This window comes from Papilio xuthus, unplaced genomic scaffold, assembly GCF_000836235.2.
Source record: "Papilio xuthus unplaced genomic scaffold, Pxut_1.1 DF827461.1, whole genome shotgun sequence".
Taxonomy (NCBI): domain Eukaryota; kingdom Metazoa; phylum Arthropoda; class Insecta; order Lepidoptera; family Papilionidae; genus Papilio; species Papilio xuthus.
In genome coordinates, this window is record NW_013531188.1 from 2,829,985 (window position 1) to 2,852,102 (window position 22,118).

Genomic DNA, 22,118 nt, shown 5'->3' on the forward strand with positions numbered 1-22,118 from the left:
AAACACATAAGCTACTAATTAAAGTCGTACTAAAAACATACCACTCAGTATAACAGCTAACCATAATTAAAAATCATTATGAAGACAATTTTTTTGTTAAGTTGTTTTGCGAGTAAGTAGACGACTACGGGGTGTGGTTTAATCAAGTAATTGATTGTCGTGTGTATGCTATTTGTTTACAAGCAACACATTATATGTGTGCGTGACAAAACTTGTTCATACTCTATCTTAGTATCTATACATCATTTTAGTGATTATATTGAAAGCAGAATTGTAAGTCTTTCCTCTTTATAATATTCTGTGGGATTTTTCCTTATTGAAGCGATTAGTCAAGTGCTTTTCCTATCCAAGAATTTCCTATTTAGTTTTTCCGAATATTTTTATCTTTCTAAATATATGTAAAGTTTTAAGCGGCCTCAAAACCACCACGTTGAATATGCTGTTAATTTCCGGTGACTCTAGGGATGGATGGATAAATGTTTTACTAAAGAACAGCTTAATAGATGTGGCAGAAATCTGTAATAGATATAGAACATAGTTTAGAAGAAGACAAAAACTATTAATTAATTAAGTTTCTTTTTAATTCCGCGCGGTCGCGAGTGACAGAGTCGCGAGTGACAGAGTCGCGAGTGACAGAGTCGCGAGTGATCGAATAATAAATTAGACAATTTCGGTACAGGGAAGTAGATAATAGGGAAATATTTGTGTCGTTGGATGGTACTCTATCGTTGCCGTCACGGTTTGTACAGTTCCTTTGATTTACCTTCCGCATAACGAGACGTTAGAGGAAATTTTGAAATCAATTCCAACTGAAGAGATTAACTTTAAATTTATTTTATTTTTTGTGGGAATTATTAAAATTTATGTTTTTCCACACGTATTATTTAAATATAGAAAATATGGCAACCCTAGAACTTAAGTTTGTGATAGAATCATGAATAGATAAAACAAATATAAAAAAATCTACAATCAAATGAAACCTAACAATTTACATATTATTCCATTAAGTATTTCATGTAACTGTAAGGAAATAAAATATAGCTATTTCGTATGTCAAGGAGCCTGAAAATGGATTTCTATACGAATAACCTACGACAAATTCTTTTGCCGTTGAAAAAATATGTCATAATTTATACGAGACTAGCTACCAATGGAATTAAAAAAAAACCTCATAAGTAGCCAATGTGTTCTTCCAGACTATTTTCTACACTTATGCCAAATTTCACCGAGATTCGTTGAGCCTTTGAGGAGATAACTTCAATCAAACATACATCCATTCATGCATCCATATAAGTATGAAGTACGATGATTTGTTGGTGTGATTTACGTTCAGTAAGGGTGAACGAATTCTACATTTTATTGTTGATTTTACGAAAAGGCTCTTACTAGTATACATGTTACCTTTGTATGCATTGTGTACCATAAGTTCGTTAAAGGTAATTCGTCAACTTTTCCATCAAATTATGTGAATGGACAATTATTTTGGTCAGGATTATTTGCCTAAAAGTTTTTAAAATGATAAACAATTTCGCAACAAAAAAGTTATTACACTTAATGCTTATTTGATGATTCAGGAAATAGAGTTTTAGCTACACGCATGTCACAAATGTCAAATAATAATTTAATGAGACAAATATAGCTATAATTTTTATTATAATTAGTTTGTCGGTGTCTTCTTTCTTAAATTTTGCCATAAATTTTCATATAATATTTGTTATCTCTTTTCGGTGAAATTTAAGAAGCTTAAATTTTCATCCCTAAAAACCCTAAAACACGTAGCTAATTAAATATTCGATGTTCAAGCGTAATTCGATGTCGTTACGTTAGAGAGCGCCACCAGAAAAGTAAAAAGATACTGGCACATTGGCGCCGTGATATTTTATTTATCAAATCGAGTAGTCTTTTGTTATTTTATTACAATTAAGTGTGAGTTTTTGCAATGAGCTGAGAAAGTGTTGTCCTTAAATGTCTTATTTAAGGCGCTGTCAGAGGCAAAATGCGCTTACTAAAAGGCGTAGATCAAGACATCTAAAAAGACTTGGTAAGTCATATTTTAGTATATGTAACTTCAGTCCTTTAAGTAGATTCTGATCGAACAGAATTTGGATTGGATGCAATTTTCTCAATAAATTTATTTTTTGAAAATGTGCCTTCTTCAGTAGGAAAAATTGTGCATATGCAAAACTACGACGAATTTAACGCTTATTAGCCTAGAGTTACAATTTTCTAGGTTGGCTGTTCCTATTTTACTGTTGTATAATATTCTTTCCAACGAAATTAAAAAAAAAAAACAAATTTAATTATTGTTTTATTTTTATCAAGCAAACACAGTAATATTAAAAATAAATAATTTTCGTATGTAAAGCCTGACTAAGGGTTAAGAAATCTAAATGTTGTTAGGTCATTACTCAGATCCTAAAACACGGAACAAAAAAGTAAAGGCTAAATGAAATATTGCACTCCGTGTTTGATCTAAATAGAAGAACAGAGTATTCACTGCTCTATATACTATATACAGGTGTCAGGAAAAACGGTTACTATAAAGTACCACAGATTCCTTAAGGTTAGTTGGATCAAATCGGCACATCGACCAAAGAATCTATGGCAGTCCATTGTACACGTCTATTCCGGACAGCCTTGAGTTCAACAATAGAGTAAAAATATAATACATTTTAAAGCTATGATTATCAAAATAATTCATGACAATAAAAAACATATTTACGTGCATCATAAAGTTAATGATAGTGTAATCACATTTGTTGTAAAAGAGGTAGCGTCAATGCCAACCGCATAATGGTAAAAATATAAAAGTTAACTATTCACATCCAAACGCAAACAGATGCCGCGACAAAATTGTTGATAAACATTTCAACAGGTCACTAATGGTACGGACAAGGCTCGCCTCTACTAGGGCTGCCTATTTTAAAATCATAGATATAAATACTGGCAGTAAAAAGAAAACGACACCAGCCACCACTTATCAACTCTTTCATAGTGGTCAAAGAAACCACATCCAATAGTTTATTTCATAAAACCCTCTCTGACTCGAAGACATCGACGTAGGCGTCTATAACACACGACCAGTGACTTGCCAAACCCCAGAATAACTCGGGTCAAGCCCCGAAGACATGGCAGCCCTGTTCTCCACCCTTACAGTTTCATCACGCGGTCGTACTAATACTTTATTTTTTAAATTATAATCCATTCTCAATATTTTAATCTAATAAAATCTATATCAGTCGCAAATTATAGTAGTAACTACCCGTTATGCTAGGATTAATCAACTTTACCCGTGGGTCGCATACGATGACAACTAGAAGACTAGAAGTGGGTATCATTATTAAGATCCCTCTAAAACCAAATAAAGGATTACTTAAAACGTCAGAGATATGTTGAACAATATGTTTTTTACTAAGGTCATTATTGTATATTAAAATATCCCACATACATTGTTAAGTGTCGTCTATACATTAAAATACAGGTATAATTTTCAAACAGTGCCCTTTTTGTTGTTACACAACAATGTCAACAGTGGCCATAACAGGCTGTGTTCTGTGTAAATGACAAGCTATGTTCATTTCGGATTAACATGTCACCTCCACGGTGTTATGAAGGTTGATTGCCAAGTAAATTGTTGTTTCATCGGAGACGCTAAAAGTTAACTCTTTAAGTCAAGTACAAAAGGCAAGCTTTATAAAAATGTGACGACGCGATTAACGGTCAAAATTAATAATCGATTTATCCACTCACTTTGCGTGTACGAAAGTAAAATATGATATCTCTAGCCGTCACTAGCGATTCCGTTGGAGCGGAATAAAAAAAACATAATTAGTAGCCTATATGTTCTTTCCGACTATTTTCTATATGTATGCCTTTCATTGAGATCCGTTCAGCCGTTCTAGATATATCTTCAAACAAACTATCCATCTAAATTTTCGCATTTTTAATATTAGTAAGATTTGTGCGACAGATTTTGTAGTTGCTGAAGTCTACCATTGTTGAATATGAAATGTAAAATTGTGGATTACAATTATTTAAGAAGGAGCCATCAATTTGTGTCTTAGAATAAAAATGTATCTTTTGATGAATCTTTAAGTGGCAATTTCTAAGAACAATGACAACAGCATTAAGTCAATTTTAGGATCATGCTTTATATGGCATTCCATATTAAATATGTACGCATAATGTCAGTTTATTCACATGTTCAAATGTCTTGTTTAGTTACATGTCCGTTTTTAGAATTATGACTCAAAAGTTCTCAGGTATATTATGTTTATGTTTCTAGATGTCACCCGCGACTCCATCTACGAGGCAATATATTAAAAAACTTAGTAGCCTATGTGTTTCAGACTATGTTCTATAAGTATGCCAAATTTCAGCGAGATACATTCAGCAATTTTGGAGATACCTTCAAACAAACATTCATCCAGCCATCTAAACATTCGCATTAATAATATTAGTAAAAAGTAAGATGTATTTTACGATATTAAAATTGTATTAAATTATTGAAATGGTAAAATATCAAAGTTGTTTATTTAATTACTCAATTTATTACTAAGTAATACATATTTTATTTTCAAAATTAATAGGAGTAATTCGTAGAACGCGTTACATAAAATACACGGCCTTAACCGGACGATATGTGTTTAAAATATACAACTAAGCGAAAGGTCAATCGACGGCAATATTCAGGCAGGGTGAACAAGAATTTCACAAATCAAGAACACAAATTACACGAGATCACCCAAAACTTAAAAGCAAATACGATTGCAGAGATAAATATCTTGTAATAAATTGCGATTGCGGCTTTACTTCCCTAAAAATTTGCAATTTATATAGCCTGTAATATTAGCATAGCGCGGTATTTTCGAGCACACATATATTTTTTTTATCCTATAAGTACTTAAGCACATTTGCTAAAATTTTATTCAATGTTTTAGAACTAACACTGGTAATTAATTCATGAAGGTGACTACCCGCGATACGAAGGACGTTTTGCGCGTAGTTACAAGGCGTCCGGTGCTCCGCTGTGATCCGGCATGCGCTGGTTTAAACCGGAACAGCGCGGTTGGCGCGGTTCCGAAAGCCTCCCGTGCTAACGCATTCCGAGCTTTGCCGCCATTTTCTCTGTCATTTGACGCGCTTGAACTTTCATAAAGTACAGCTGCGTTTTATGTTGCGCAATATGAAGTCGAGATTTAAAATAATATAACCTCTGTATTAAAAAAAAGTAAATTAAATTACATAAGATTATGTAGTACTAAATATAAGATTTGGTATTTACTACCTTTTGGTGATTATAGTTCTAGTCTGTGGTTAGTTCGAAAGTCTGACTTTTATAACAAAATAAGAAAATTCGTTTGTATGTTGACAAAAACAAAAAATAAACTGTTTACTTTTATGATCTACCTGACTGAAGAACTCAGCTTGAACCGAAAATGACAGCAAATGTAACATAACAATAAATATTTTATTTCATAATTATTAAAACCATTAGTTATTAAAATAAAAAAAATTACAACAAATAATTTAATCGTGACAAAATCTAACATTAATATGAACATAAGAAAATGTACTTATATTTATAATCCATGTTCATTTGATATGTGTCATAATTACAAAATGCAGTCCGGTTTTTCCAAATACACGTGTTTAGCCGCGACTGCGGTTCGTTAGTAATCGCTAAAACAGGTTTTTTTATAAATAAATTGTACAATAGAACGCATAACTTCAAACTATCAGATTGTGTACATTAATTTTGTCCAGAAATTGTTTTAATTATTTTGCTTATGTCAAGTCTATTTATTATTAATGGAAATATATTTAAATTAAATAAAAGATAGTCTTAAATCTATGATATTAGATAAAATATTAAAAACGAATAATTAACTAAACTATATTGTTAAAAGGAGTCCCTTTAGGCAAGGTTCCGAAGATATCGATAAACTTTTTCATATTTCCTTAAAAACCACTAAAGCGCCAGGACCCCACGGAGCAAGGGTCTCGACACCGAATGCGGAAAAATCATTTTCTGAGCCAAGACCTCTGTATTTGCTTGCTTTAGCACATTTAAATTAATTCAATTATTGCAGTTATTTATTTTATAATTAGGTTTTTTAATCCCGCGTAGACGTAATCACGGGCGACAGTATTGTCCAAAAGTATAATTTAAAATGACAGAAATAATAACTCCATAAAATAAAACATTTTTAGGAAAGAATACTTTTGAAGTTATTTTGTTACATGTAAAACATATAAGTATGCATATTAACATAAAATTACTATGTTGTTTTGTATTGTACTTGATATTTTTATGTTTAAGTAGACCTAGACATAAATAACAATGTAAATAGTAATGTAACAGGAAAAAACAAACTATGTACGAGATCACTGAATCAGATATTAAAAATTTAAATGACAAAAACAAAAGAATTCTGAATAAAAAATGATTTTAAGTATACTAATATCTCACTTCTTACTATCTTACCCATTACTTTTTAGGGTTCCGTACCTCATAGGAAAACAATAGAACCCTTAGTAGTGGCTCCCTAACTTTTTTTGTCTACTTCCCACTTTGAGAATAAACATTTTTAGCGCTTCCATATTTTCACATATTTAAAAACCACTATAATTTCAAATTAAATTAATTAATTATTGTGACCTATATATGTATATTAACGGAGAATTCTAAACGAAACTTTTACTATAAACCGCAACTTGAAACCTGCAGCGCCCAAGGGGGCGTTATCGCCCACTTTGAGAAAGACTGCCTTATAGGATCACTTTGCTGTTCGTCCGTCTGTCAAGACCCTTTTTCTCAAAAACGCGTGAAGGTATCAAGCTGGAATTTATTTTAACTTATAAGTGCGAATATTTACATGGATGGCTGGATGGATGGATGTTTGTTTGATAGTATCTACAAAACGGTTGCATGGATCTCGCTGAAATCTGGCATAGATGTAGAACATAGCCTGGAAGAACACACAAGTCAATTCAGTTTTTTTTAAATCCTATGGACGGGGTCGCGGGCGACAGCTAGTGAGTCTAAAACCTTTTAAATAATGTAGTAGTAAGAATGGCGCGTGACTACGATCCCACTTGAGTAAATGAGAATATGGCAGAAATTTTTTTACGAGTATCGTATTGTTATTTCAGCAGTGTAAACCCACCTTAAACATTACGTTACAGACGCCCTTAACTGCGACAAATTGAACACGTGTAATGAGTAATTGTTAAACAAGCATTGATACAACTAAACTAATATTTGGTTCAACGATGATGGTATTGAAAAAAAAACAAGCGAAAAAAATATAATTTATTTTTAATTTTTTTATTAGAAGACAAGTAATGCAAGTAAACAGTGGAGCCCAAACAATATTTTTTTACACAAATGGGCTGACTTGACCGGTGAAATACCACAATTACGCAGAAGACAAAAGTCAAGTGAAAGTTATTCCGCGTTTCACGAGCCCTCGTTTGAAAATCCTGTTTTAGTCCTATTTTCTTCCACCTCATTCTTATAAGGAAAGGATGGGAAGGGGAATTGTATTAGGCGGAAGATGGGACCGATAAAAAGGGGAAATATCCTGTTCCACTGCGTCCCTTCCTCCAGTCTATGTGCAGAAGTCGCCTGGATATTTCGACGAATTCATTTGGCTGCTTGCTCGTTTACTACCTTAATAGGTACGTAGTGTCAGGAAGAAAATCCGACACTGTGTCGGTGTACCGGCGTAACACTAGCCTTATTAAAATGTCAAAGTTTACGTCTCCTCACTATTCATTCTGACATTTGACTTTTGTAACGAAAGCGCGCCATTCGCGCCAAATGATTATAACTATGTCTAAAAGTAGGTATATGTTTATACATCTTCCTAATAATATTAGCACTGGACCTTATCTCTGGTATCTCTTTAAAAACTTACGATAATGAATAGAGCGATTTCTCAATTACTTTACTGCTACCCACTTTAGATATAAATTTATTGAAATTTCAGTTAACAAGTTTACAACTTCTACATTACCGTATTTACGAATTACGATTATTTATAAAATAAGCTGTCGCTCGCGACTCTGTCCGCGTGGATTATAAAAAAACTTAATTAGTAGCCTATGTGTTCTTCCAGGCTATATTCTACAACTATGCCAAATTTCAGCGAGATACCTTCAAACAGCCATCCATCCATCCAAACTGATATATAAACACGGTTAAACACTCACGTATATTCGTTCGGTGGCGGCACCGACTAGTTTCGTGCCCATCGGGGGCCCTTCATCAGGATGAGTGGTACTGGTATTATTTCGCGGACGCGGCCCTCAGCTCACCGACCAAACATTCCAAACATTCGCATTTATAATATTAGTAACAATTAAGATATACATATTTGGACTTTATAGGTGTTGATAGTAGTAAAGAAAATTCTTTATTGTTTTGTTTTTTTTTATTGGAAAGTTTACTTTTGGATATATTTTGAAACAAAACAAACGAGAAAAGAAAGATGTAAAATTATATTTAGTTGCTGCTTTCAATACAGTCTTTTCCGTAACAATACTTCGACAAACCAACTGATTGCGACAATTATCTAGAGATTACTTAATAAAACAATCATTTGTCTTTTGTTTCAGATATTATACCCGAGAATTATGTGGCTGAGCCAAAATACGATTGGGTATATTATGATAAGAGAGCTAAGGCAATTATATCACAAGACAAGTTTCCGGTAGTCAACAGTCAGCCTGCGGAACAATGGAGGACAGCAGGTGAGCTGACATCCGTCACATTTATCAAGATAACCAATCAACACTGACTCATATATGTACTATGTGATAGACTATGTTTTAATAATCTTTATGTACTACTTATATGTCTGTTCCATTGTGACCTACAGTAGCCTAAATGACGTCATCAAAAGCGTGATGTCCTTCAATTCGTATTCTTCTATATCTCTCTTCGTCTTCTTCTTTATCAGCTTCGTATTCGTCCCATCTTAAAGATTTGGGGCCAATATTTAGTTAGAGGTGACTAGGCCATAGTCAACGCAAGCCCAGTGCGGGTTGGTTGACCACACACATATCTTTGAATTTATCAAATATGTGCAGGTTGCATTACGATGTTTTCCTTCACCGTAAGGACAAGGGATAAATCTCCCCTACCATTTTAATCTTGAAGGAGGGTAGGCCAAGTAGTACTAAGTTAATAATTACTAATAGATTTAGATGTTTTTTGTCACTATACAGGTTTACGGTAACAGTTGAGTCGGAGAACAAGAAGAATGGCATCCATACAGGTGCGAGTATTATCACACGACCTCTGCGGTCTTCCGCTGAGACTGCGGAGCGAGGAGATGCAATTGTTGGCTCTCAGCCTGATACATGGCTGCACGATGCCGGCTGGCGTAGAAAGCGGTCACTGGCACAGCTTACCAGGGAGGCGTTACCACGTATGGAGAACTATAGGAACTCTAAGCGGGCCCTCAAGAGACCTAGCTTGGGGGAACTGCATGGAGATAACCTTATCACTGAGGAGGTAATATTTAAGTATTCTTATTTTAACAATGGATACCGAACAGAAAGAACTCATTAGTATCCTTAGACATTGGACTTTCAAGTCTCGGAATATAATTCACATGTCGCTTGTATCTAAAATTGAGGTTATCTTACTAAATTACAATGAATAATGGAAATAATATCGATACAGGAAAAAAATCCTCAAAACTCCAAAAAATCACCTCACAGAAATCGACTACTAAAAAGGATAAAGATTTCAAAAGTTAATCCCCGTCTGGTTTCAATCGATTTGTTTTCCAAGAAAACATAAAGTGCATATTGCTAAGATTTTATCAGATATGTCAAGGCGAGACTTGAAGGCTCCTCGGTGGACGAACATCTATTGTATAGCAATTTATTGTAAACTAGCTTTACCTGCGACTTCGTCCGCGTAAAAACTGTCTTTGAGCTGTGCGCGGTACTTGACAGTACGCGGACATTGCAACATTACTTTATTTTTCTAAAGAAAAAGATTTTTTTTAAATAATCGTAGGCTAAGTTACTCCTTACTACATCAGCTATCTGCCAATAAATTCCTTCAAAATCGGTCCAGCCATTTAAGAGATTAGCCTGAACACACAGACTGACATAAAAAACAAAAGAAGAACACAAAAGACACAAAAAATTGTAAAAAAAATATTTTGGTGTATGTACCGTATTCATATACATGTAGTATAAAATGGTTATTTCAATATTACAAACGGACACTCCAATTTTTTTTTATATGTATAGATTCATAGAAAGGCTGTGACGTTATCGTCGCGACTAGACTAGATTGTTCAATAAAATTTGCAAATTTAGTCATTTAATATTCTGCACCATGCTCTGTGCAGGTGTCTCGTCACTGTAGGTTAGATTGAGTTTCCACTACCGAAACGCTTATGCAGAAAAATATAGTCATCTCACTTTCTTTTATTAAGTATGAGTAAGACGATAACATTGTTTCGATGCGAGTCAGCCTACAGTAATGCTATGACCAGAAATATTAAGTCTATTCCTGATGTAGTAGAAGTACGTGGGCGGTTTATTGGTTTAGATAAAATGATTGCTAGGTCTTTTTTGTAATATAAATTTGAGACTAAAGATGCTAACATAATATTTTTATTCAAATTCACAACTACAAAAAAATGGAATAAGCTTATTGAATTCCATCGACCTATTTACTAAGTCGTAAATTGAACTTATTATCTAAATTTGTCGGTCGTTTATAAAATCAGAATAACTTTATTAGCTCCTAACAGCTATTTCTGCCTACACCATACGATTTTTAAGGTACGCGTCCATTGGCCTACGACGAACGGACCACACGCACGGCCGGCAACGGATTTATTTTCTTTTGTATGATTTTACATATCGCTGCGTCCATTAACCATGCCAACCGCATCGAAAGACGGTATTTATCAACAAATCGAGACAGGCAGTGTGTTCGGTGCGTCCAACGCGGGCCAACTGATCCATACCTTAAATGTTGTTTTCAAATTACTGATAAAACTATTATTTCGATTGATTGGTTAACGAAGTTCTCAATCTCTTTCAATCATGGCCTCAAAAAGAAGCCCTAGACTTCAATTTAGTAAACAATATGACGTCATCAAGATTTTTTTTAATTATTGACATCAATTAACAAGCGTCGACGTCCACTTAAAACGAGAGTAATTTATCGTCAGCCATTTTCTCTGTGATATTATATTGTACGCGGCGGTTCTCACCGGTATTGTTTGGTTCCGGCCACTTCTGTTCTGTGTTATCTAGTCGTAAAGATTTCTTATATTCAGTACTTGTATTGTTTAGAACTATGTAGTTAATTGTTGCATGGCAATTGAGTCTGTACTAACATTCTATATATATTTGTACGAGCTGGGTCAGTTTTAGTACGTCCGGCGCCATGGGCGAGATTTTTGTGGCTCCTTTTTTTATTGTCGGGGGAAATCTCCCAAAGATTCCACAGCGCCCTGGGCAGCGCCGCACCTCGCGCTATCTACCGCTGACACTGTATACTAGATTATTTACTGTAATCAATGGTGCTTAATGTAAATAAGGGTTGGTAGAGAATGAAGAAACAGAAAATTCTGAGATCAGAAAACGTTAATTTCTATTTAATTTTGGTTGCGATCTATGTAAACCGCGTGTATAATCAACTTGAGATCTGCAGTCCATTTACTAAATTTTGTTTTAATCTCTTTACTATGTTTGCATCATATTTCATGGTTTGCAGGTGCCATATTGATGGTAAATCTATGTCAATAAGAAACAGGTGTGGGGCATAACGAATCTGTTTATTCCGTTGTTTAGCTAGGCAGGCTAGTGCGAGGTGCGACGCAGTCACCGCTCACTGCACATCATAGATCGCTGTCAACTGTCACTTGTTTTACGTAGGGTTGTCACGTAATGAAAACTTCTTAAAGACTTTCTTCTTAAAGATTTGAATTTAAGAATTGATTTCCTTATTAGTATGTCTCTCATACTATTTGCTTATCTTGAAGAGGACATGAATACGGGTCAACCTATCTTACTAATATTATAAATGCGAATGTTTTGATGGATGTTTATTAGAAGTTATCTGCAGAATGGCTCAACGGTTCTCATGGAAGAACACATAAGTCACTAATTAAATTAATTTCGAGCAGACGGAGTCGAGGGCGACAGTTAGTTTATAATATAACCAAAAGTATCCTTTGTACTTCATTTATATAAAAATATATAATACGATAATATTGTAATACTGTTATTGTCACTATATCCTTATAAATAATAGATCATAAAATTAGTAGTCATGACGCATATTAATGACGGAATGTTTTTCCACATCAAAGCTTATGAACGCTTTCCTGCGCACGCGCAAGCAATCTATAAGCGTGGTGGTAATGCATAATTATGATTAGAGATTTCGATAATTAAAATTAGCATAGAACAGTATTTTACTGTTTTTGTATGAACTTTTTAAAAACGTAATATTTTTTTTTTACTTTTAATATTTTATTAATCTCTTTTAAGTTTGTTATTTTATTGAGTCTATTTAAATTATTTGTCAGAAAACTATTGTTTTTAAGAAAAAAAAAATTATAAGTATGGTTGGCAACCCTGGATGGCATTGTAACTGCGCATGGTCGGTGATGTGTGCAATTTGCATTATTACATAAAGAAGTAAATATGTTATTTATTATAAGATCTCGAATATAGATTACTTCATTACAACAAAAACATAGAAATTCAAATATTATTCAAATAAAAGCAATATTTGTCATGTTTTCTAAACAGTTGAAAACTACCCTAGTTTTTCCTACCTGGAATAGACTTTCAGACTATTAATGGAAGATCTATGTGCCGACGACGAAGGCGACTCTACCCTCAATATATCAATTATAAAAAAATTCTCATCACTACAAATGATGTCTTTCAAAATATTCATGGTGTTATTTTTAAAGAATTTTATATAATCTTGTCTGTTTCTTATTTATCTAAAATTAATTTATTATTTCAGGACGAACAACGACAACACCAAAGAGAAACTAAATCACCAACGCCTGTTGTCGGCATAAAATTAGGATGGATTCAGGTAAGGATACATTTTGTTATGAAATTATTATTATATTTGACTGAAATAAGCATTAAGATATTATATTATATATTAAGATATTTAAATTAAGATAATATCTAGATTATTTGCTAATTGCCCCGTAAACTTTAAAACCTACAACTATTTTGCAGTTACATATTCACCTAATTTTTGGAGGTTAGAAACAATTTTATGACATGTAAATTTACTTAACACAACAGATCGCAGATATACAAAAAGTTTTAAATATTAACTTCCTAATATTATAAATACTTAAGTTTAGATAGATGTTTGTTAGAAGGTATCTCCATGACGGCTAAACGAATCTTGGTGAAATTTGCCATAGTTGGCGAACATAGTCTTGAAGAACACATACTTATTAAGTTTTTTTAATTCCGCATGGACGTTGTCTCAGATCAAAAAGTTCCATTCATTTGTTTTGTCTGCTCGTTTTCTGTATTGTGTTCTTGTTATACAGGGTGTGCTGATACCATGTCTCCTCAACATCTGGGGTGTAATGCTGTTTCTGCGTATCTCGTGGGTGGTGTCGCAAGCGGGCATTGGCTTATCGTTGCTTATCATCGCTCTGTCGGCCATTGTTTGCGTCATTACCACCCTCTCTATGAGCGCCATATGCACTAATGGAGAGGTGAAAGGAGGTAAGTGATTACATTTTAAGTCTTACGCATTTAGACTCTTTTAGAAAAATTCTAAGTGTACATTTCTGAAGGCAGCAATCAATCGACGATTTTTTGCTATATGGAAAACCTTAAAATACATCTTAATTATGGCTGAATGTTTTATGTGTATCTTAAGATATTAAGAACGAAAGTACCAAGCATTGAAGACAAGCGTTATTTAAAGATTTAATACTTCCCCGTGCGGTGACATTAATGTTTAAAAACTGGATTAGGCAAAGGAATAGTCATGAGTTTAAAAGTAAAGTATTTAAAAGTGCGCTTAATATATTTATTATTTTCTTTCATAAAAATTTAACTGTCCATTCATATAACCTAACTTAAACAAAGACAATATCTTTGTTTGAGTTGAACATTGTCCTATAAAAATATTTGCTGATTGTTACAAGATGTCAGAACGGACACATCCACGAGGCCTAGACGGCGTTAAAACAACATATATGTGTACTCACGGACTACATACAGGGTGTCTGGGAATGACTACACGTCATCGGAGTATTACAGATTCCTTGGTCGAAAATATGATGATTTAACCCAACTTACCTGTATGCAAAGTTGCTTCGTTTGCCCTCTAGAGGGCTTTAAAATTGTTAAAAGGATACCCTGTATAGTATTAACTACATAGGTAGCCCACCGAATGCGTCTCTGCTTGTATTTACTCGGCAGTGTTATGTTATGTACAAATAATTACATAATGTAATATGTGGCGCTATAATGCAGTAAAACAACTATTTATGAGTGATATTTATTATAATATATAATAAGATAAAATGATGTAAGTTCATTTATATACGGTTAAATCTACGATATCTTTTGCCACTGATTCTTTGACTACTCTAGAAACGAGTCTGTCGTTTAATGATTACTTCAACGATTATTTATCATGCTATGAGATGTTTGCCCGCCTCTTTGTTAGCGTGGGTTTTAAAATATTATACATACATAGGCTACCTTCCAGCCGAAGTCCCTGTAGAATCGGTTCAGCCGTTCTGGAACAAACAAGGTCTTACGGACAGGGTGGTAGACAAACATGTTTAAAATTTGTCCATAATTTTTAAAGTACAGTAAAAAGGAACACAAATACACCATGTTAACAAAATATTTATTTGATATTACATACAGACATTCTATTTTTTTTTATTGTATACATTTAACGACATATAGTACGTAGTCGTTTGTTTTATTCAAAGATATAAAGGGGAAAAGTTATCCAGTAACCAGATCAAGGTGAATTCGTAGTAAAAACATCCACATAGATTATTTACAACTTGTTGCCTTACAGTTCGTTTTATTCAAGTAATAAATCATACAAAAGTCTCTGATACATATGAAAACATTCAATGGGAATTTCTGTTGTAAATTTCACCTCAAATACCTGTTATATAGGTTACAGACAAATTTAATAAATATTATTTTAAATAAATAATATTAGTTAAAAGTTTTTATTATCTTTATTAAAGTACTTTTGTGACACTCTTTATTCTTTACTAGCTGTCGCCCGCGACTCCGTCCGCGCGGAATTAAAAAAAAACACAATTAATCAATAAAGTTCAAATTGACTCTACATTTTAAATAGAAATCGTTTATATGGGAAAAGAAAAGTTCGGTTTTTAGGGTTTTCCCGGTAATTATTCGATTTTTTCTCACCTTTTAAACCTTCCCTAGACCTCCACGAACATTTCAAGACCAAAATAAGATAAATCCGTTCAGCCGTTCTCCATTTTAGCGAGACTAACCAACAATTTTTATATATATAAGACAACGAGGCTATACATAGTTGTCAAACATTTTCAGATATTTGAAACCCTTGTAAAATGGTTTCGAATGTGTTTACGCTTTGATTGATAAGAAATTTTATATTTAGTTGTCAATATGTTTTTATATAATTAATATTTCATTGAAAAAATAACAGATTAAAATCGTTGCATAACCAAAAAATTAAACAAAATTTATAATCTGTTACAAAGTCTTTTACTTCGTTACATAATAATGAATATATTTATAAAGCGTACAAAATTAGAACATGAAAATAATAATATTGTTTCAGGTGGAATTTATTACATCATTTCAAGATCTTTGGGCCCGGAATTCGGCGCGTCAGTTGGTATTATATTTGCATTCGCGAATGCAGTTGCAGCGAGTATGAACACGATTGGTTTCTGCGACTCCATGAATGATTTACTAATGACTCAGGGTGTGAAGATAATTGACAACGGGCCCAATGACGTCAGGATCGTAGGCACAATAGCTTTGATACTTATGTGTATAATTTGCGCTGTCGGAATGGATTGGGAGAGCAAAGCACAGGTTATTATTATTTTATTAATTTTCTATTACTAATTTAGACATAATCTGTTTGTTCACGTTAGTAGTTTAAGAGGAAGTCTAAAAGAAACACTTCATATTGGAATAATAGCTGTCACCTGCGACGCCATACGCGCGAAATAAAAACATATTATAATAAGTAGCCTATGCGTTCTTTCATACTATGTTCTATATCTGTGCCAAATTTCATGATGAGAGACGCATGCAGCCGTTCTAGAGATACCATCTTATCCATCCATCCAAACATTCGCATATATAATAGTAAGATTACTAATAATAACAATCTGTCGGTTTAAGTACTTTAAAAATAGTTTCAAAGTAAGCATTTTTATTGGAATATTACTAGTTAATAAACATGTGGAATTTAAAAGAAATTGCAATATTTTTGAACATAAAAAATTAATTAGATGAACACATCATAAGTAACATGTCTTAATAAAAAAGTGTATGTTAGAAAAAAGAAAGTTTATGTATGTAAAGACGAGTATGAACGCTTCTGGAATATTCCATTCGCAAAACAATGTATAGACGTTAAATTACAAGGACGTGATGGAAGATTGATCGTAATATAGCTTCATTGCCAAAGACGCGCGTGTCCCCGAGTTAAAGCTTCGCGTTTAATTAAATCCCTAAATTACTTTTAATTGCAAATTAAATGTACGCGCCTTAATGTACATTTAAGGAAGTTTATTTCCTTTACATTTCGTTAAATATCTTTTGAATTTTATTATTAAATTGGATCGAAAACATATCATATATTAGCGGTCGCGACTTCGTCCGCGCGGATTTAAAAAAATAGCAATTAGTAGCCTTTGTGTTCTTCCAAACTATGTTCTATTTCTATGCCAAATTTCAACAAGATCCGTTCAGACGTTCTGGAGATACCTTCAAACAAACATCCATACATGTTAACATTCGCATTTATAATATTAGAAGATTACAGAGGCACTAAATGGGAAGTGAATTTAATTCTCTGACTGTATGTGTGTACTGTTTCGCGACTATTAAGGCAATTATTTCGTTAAGATCACAAGAAGCGATCGTGCAAGTCTTTAACTGAACGAATTGTAAACTGGTTCCAATGGGCATGGATCTAGGTATAGAAATAGCGATCTTGCAAATGGTGTCCTACAAACGCCTTTCAATATAAGTTTATGAATCGCTCGATTGCAAAAATAGGCGCTCTATTAAACGTTTCATTGCTGTTTGGTTCAAGTTTAATAGGTCACTACCCTATGCTTTAAATCGACCTAAATGAACTATTCGATACAAGTTTTTTTGGCCTTGGACTAAAGAGGTTTTAGGTGCTATAAATATGATTATTTTCGCATTTATAAGCTCTGCTTTTTAAAACACCGTAAGATTGTTCCTTTTACTGTGGGTTTCTTAGACCATAATCCCAATTTGAAAAATATTGTTTTGTAGAAAAACAATAACAGGGATAATATGTTTTATAGATTTGGTCTCAGAAACAAAATGGTTAATCGTCAGAATACTTTTAAACGTCTGTGAGTAGTAATTACACTGTGTCCCAATAATTGTAGTATTATTTATCTTGTCTTTTGCAGAATTTCTTAATTGCGATAATTGTGGTTGCAATGGTCGACTTCATGGTTGGTACATTTATGGGTCCAAACGGCGTTGAGGAATTTTCTAAAGGATTTGTTGGTTTAAGTGGTGAGTTGTCATTTCATATATATGTAGGTAACTTTGTCAACATTATTTAAGGTTTCTTTTGAACGTTCCCAAAATGAATTTTTCCTAAATGAATTTTTAAATATATTAACTTTGTAACTCTTATTGCTTTCAGCGTCGGTATTCGATTCGAACTTGGGCCCTGACTTTCGCTACAGCGAGAACTTGGATCAGAACTTCTTTACGGTGTTCGCCATCTTTTTCCCATCGGTGACTGGGATACAGGCAGGAGCTAACATCTCTGGAGATCTTAAGGTAAGTAAAAGGTTAAACGGGTTAAAATAAAATATTATTGGTTAACAGCGATACCCTAATAGTTTATTTGTATTTGATTTTGAATATCATTTTAGTTATTCACGGTTTGCAGCAACATTCGGTGTTCCTCGGGTAGCCCTTTAATCTTACTTCTTAGTAATATTATAAATGGGAATGTTTAGATAAATAGATGGATGTATGGAATTTGAAGGTATCTCCGGAACGGGTTAACGGATCTTGATGAAATTTAGCATAAATGTATGAAAGAACACATGCGCTAATTAAACTTTATTTTTACACCGCGCGGACAGAGTCGTGGACGGCAGTTAGTGTACTTATTACTTCAGAGTCAGTAAACTTAGGTTTGGTAGTTCTTTTTAAAGAATATGATTTAAATGTAATAATTATTTTACCCTGAAAAAGTTCATTTGTTCTACGAAAAAACAAAGAATTAATGGAAGTTGTATCGAATTGCGGAGTAAATAAGTTTAATGGAAACGCTGGTAGGTCGCGACGTCAGCACGCCGTAATTAACTGGTGGGCGACGCGCGCATTTATTGTGTCACAATACTTTTGAGTCACCACTGAAAGACTATGCGTAGCTTAATTGTACGTCCAGTCCAGCCCCTGATGAGAACTGAGTCTGACATACAGACTTAGTTCTTATCAGGGGCTGCAGTGATACTTTTCTTACTATCATATGTAGATACAAACACTTAGAACATTCGTACACAAAACTACATAAGTTTTGGAAACTAATGTTGTTTAGTTACGTAGCGAGTATGTCGTTGCGCGCCCCGTACTCTTTGACGTTACTAGCTGTCGCCCGCGACTCCGTCCGCGTGGATATATAAAAAAACTTAATTAGTGTAGCCCACCATCCATCCACATCACATCCATCTAAACATTCGCATTTACAATATTGGTAAGTTAAATAAAAAGCAACTCTTCAAGGCATAAATTCGAAAAATCCTATGTCCGTCTCCTGGCTCTAAGCTACCTCCTCACCAATTTTCAGCCATATCGGTAAAGCCGTTCTTGAGTTATAAATAGTGTAACTAACACGATTTTCTTTTATATATATAGATTAATTAAAATCCTTTGGTGCGTATGGCGCGCTTTCATTACAATGTGAAGTGTCAGAATGATTAGTGAGGGAACATAAACGTCGACATTTTAGTTTGGCTAGTGTTCCGCCAGTACACCGGCAGAGTGTCGGATTTTCTAAGTAACAGTACATACAACGTTATGTCGTCGACGCGAATCGGCCAACCATTTTAATATATATTAAAATTCAATGAACCTCTATTAAAAATTTATATGCTATGCATACTTTTATATGCTTTGTGCATAATAGTTTTGCCATTTCTACGAAATCTCTACCTAGTTCGTAGCTTAGAAATCATCGCGACAGAAACGAGGTCATAGCTATACTTGCTTGAAATACAACTGGGACGAAATTGGATTGCAATATATCAGGAAAGTTGGTCCTATAGTACCTACTTATTCTTCTGTTTACAATATTTTGGATTGGTTTTTTTAGAGACTCGATTTCAGTTGACCAAAAGTATTCTTATTTTTATAATGTCTTTCCATTACTGGAGGTTGGCCGACAGCGAACCCTGTCCTGTGCTATTCTTGGATGTTGGTAAAAAAATAAGTAAAATAATCTTTTTGAAAATTAAATTGACCATGAAAGTACTATTAGCTCCCCCTTTTTTTTCCGGAACGATATAAATTTTCTTTACTTATAAGCATAAAATTATTGCTGTTATATTTCAAATGGTTTTTTTTTTAATTTTTATTAAACGGATCATTGTTTGTATCTAAAGAAGGTCCTTGTATTAAAACCGCTTTAACTTCACATGTCTCGGTAACATCAATTTAAGTTATTTCTTATCCAAGTTTTTTTGAAACTTGAAACTGCCTTCTCCACACCTAAGTTTGTTTCATGTCAATTATTGCACTGTTTGTCCGAATAAGAGCGGGTCATTTGGGGTCACCATCGAACACGTGGAGTGGCATCGATCTGCGCGGCTGTTGTGGGAGGGGGTGCTACGATGACGTCACACTTGTTGCACGTCTATGTCACCATATAAAGCGAGGGAGTGGGTTACGCTTTTAAAGCAAAATATACTGTAAAAGAAACTCCTACTACATTAACACGTATGGTGCACTAACTGTCATCCACGACTCCGTATGCGCGGTAATAAAAAAACATAATTAGTGGCCTATTTTTTTTCCAGGCTATGTTCTATATGTATGCTAAATTTCATCGAGATTCGTTCAGCCGTTGTAGAAGTACTTTCAAACAAACATCCATCCATCCATCCATCTAATCCTTCGCATTTATATAAGTAAGAAAGATGACAGGTACATGACCGCAATCAAAGTACTTTAAACATGGAACGAAATTGTACTTCCTGAAATAGATATTTTATGGAATTGTAGAACTTCTTTGCATATATTCTGCAGTGTACACGATTATTCTCTCGGGCTGGAAACGTATAATTTACATCGTCTGACTACATCAGATATGTTCTGTGCTAAAAAGTCTAATGCAATCACCACGAAGATTCGTTCGTTATAGCATTATAAAACAACGATAGAAATAAATCGAAGTAGGTAACCATAGAACTAGCAATTGCCAATAAATTCAATTGCGCCCACAATTTGGGAACAAACCGTCAATATGTCAATTAAATTGACCAAAATTTCCAAATCATATTGCTGGCTATCGAACTATGATCTCGATATATCTATTACGTTTAGTTTATTAGGTCGGTGACGTTTCGAAGTTCGAGATTCGAGCTATTCAAGAAAAAAAATCAACTCGACTCTTCCACAATGATATACACCCTTCTCATATTCCTTAAGCAAAAATGTGTCAACGTTTCAACACCATCGTTTGAAACTTTGTTGGAACTTTTTGCAACGTTGTTTTCGTCATATCGTTTGTTTCTCGTATTATCGTCATATTCTCGTAAGAATCTTTAGGTGCGGAATTAATGTGTTTATTATTGTTTCCAGTGGCTGAACATTTCGTACGACATGTTCAATCAATGTAAATTATTCATACGTGAAAATGTTTACTTCTTATGATAAACGTCTCTTAACCTTTCAAAACAAACGAATATGTTTGTTAACTTAACTTTAGGAAGTAAATAATAAAAGCCAAAGAAGATTATATCGTTACCAAGCTGATAGAAATAGAACCAAAATAGTATTTTAAGGAAATCTGGATAAAGATAAGAGGAAATGACTTTAGTGACCAATCAGGAAAATATTTATTCAGTCATAATATTCCTAGAACGAAGCCAGTGATTCAACAAGCAAATGAACGACGAAAATCATTTAAAACGTCAATCCATTCGCTCCCGAGAATGAAAATAAATGGATCATTGTCATTCACAGAATTGAACTGTTATTAAATGAAACTCATCATATTCATTCATCAATTATCTTTACATTCATTTTGGATGTAACTTCGCATGCCAGGCGCGTGCCATTTATTTGATGACGCATCAACTAATAAGAAATGATCAAAGCTTAATATGCGTTCCTCTATCTTTGCGTTCAGTAAATTCTTCAACACTTACTCTTTACCAATCAGCGCAAACTTGCTAAAAGGTTTGATATAATAATCTAGAACCTTGTTTGCATATATCGACCTTCGAATCTATAAGTTATGTTACCGTACAATTGCTGAAATGTGATGACCAAAATGATCCGTTAAACATATTGACTGATGTTTGTTATTATCTTATAGGATCCAGCTTCAGCTATCCCCAAGGGCACACTATTAGCTCTGCTGATCTCCATGGTGAGCTATGCGCTAATGGTTTTGATCTCTGGTGGTGGCGCACTGCGGGACGCCAGCGGCAATATCACTGATATTCTGTCAATCAACGGCACAGTTACCGATTATAGTGCCATTAGCAACTGCGTCAATTCAACACTCGGCTGCAAATATGGCTTGCATAACAGCTACTCGGTAAATATTCTTTTCATTCATAGAATAACGATAACAAGGAACTTATTTGAAA

General features: G+C 33.9%; 1 protein-coding gene across 1 annotated transcript in view; it reads left to right on the top strand.

Moving 5' to 3' along the window:
* LOC106119528 (sodium potassium chloride cotransporter) overlaps positions 1-22,118 on the top strand; it is a 30,435-nt gene that overhangs the window by 3,825 nt on the left and 4,492 nt on the right. The window contains exons 2-9 of the mRNA XM_013314572.1: positions 8,623-8,757; positions 9,235-9,523; positions 13,025-13,099; positions 13,578-13,758; positions 15,845-16,104; positions 17,691-17,799; positions 17,933-18,072; positions 21,842-22,066. Coding sequence (XP_013170026.1) covers positions 8,744-8,757; positions 9,235-9,523; positions 13,025-13,099; positions 13,578-13,758; positions 15,845-16,104; positions 17,691-17,799; positions 17,933-18,072; positions 21,842-22,066 — 1,293 coding nt within the window. The 5' untranslated portion in view covers positions 8,623-8,743. The remainder of the gene's footprint in view (positions 1-8,622; positions 8,758-9,234; positions 9,524-13,024; positions 13,100-13,577; positions 13,759-15,844; positions 16,105-17,690; positions 17,800-17,932; positions 18,073-21,841; positions 22,067-22,118) is intronic.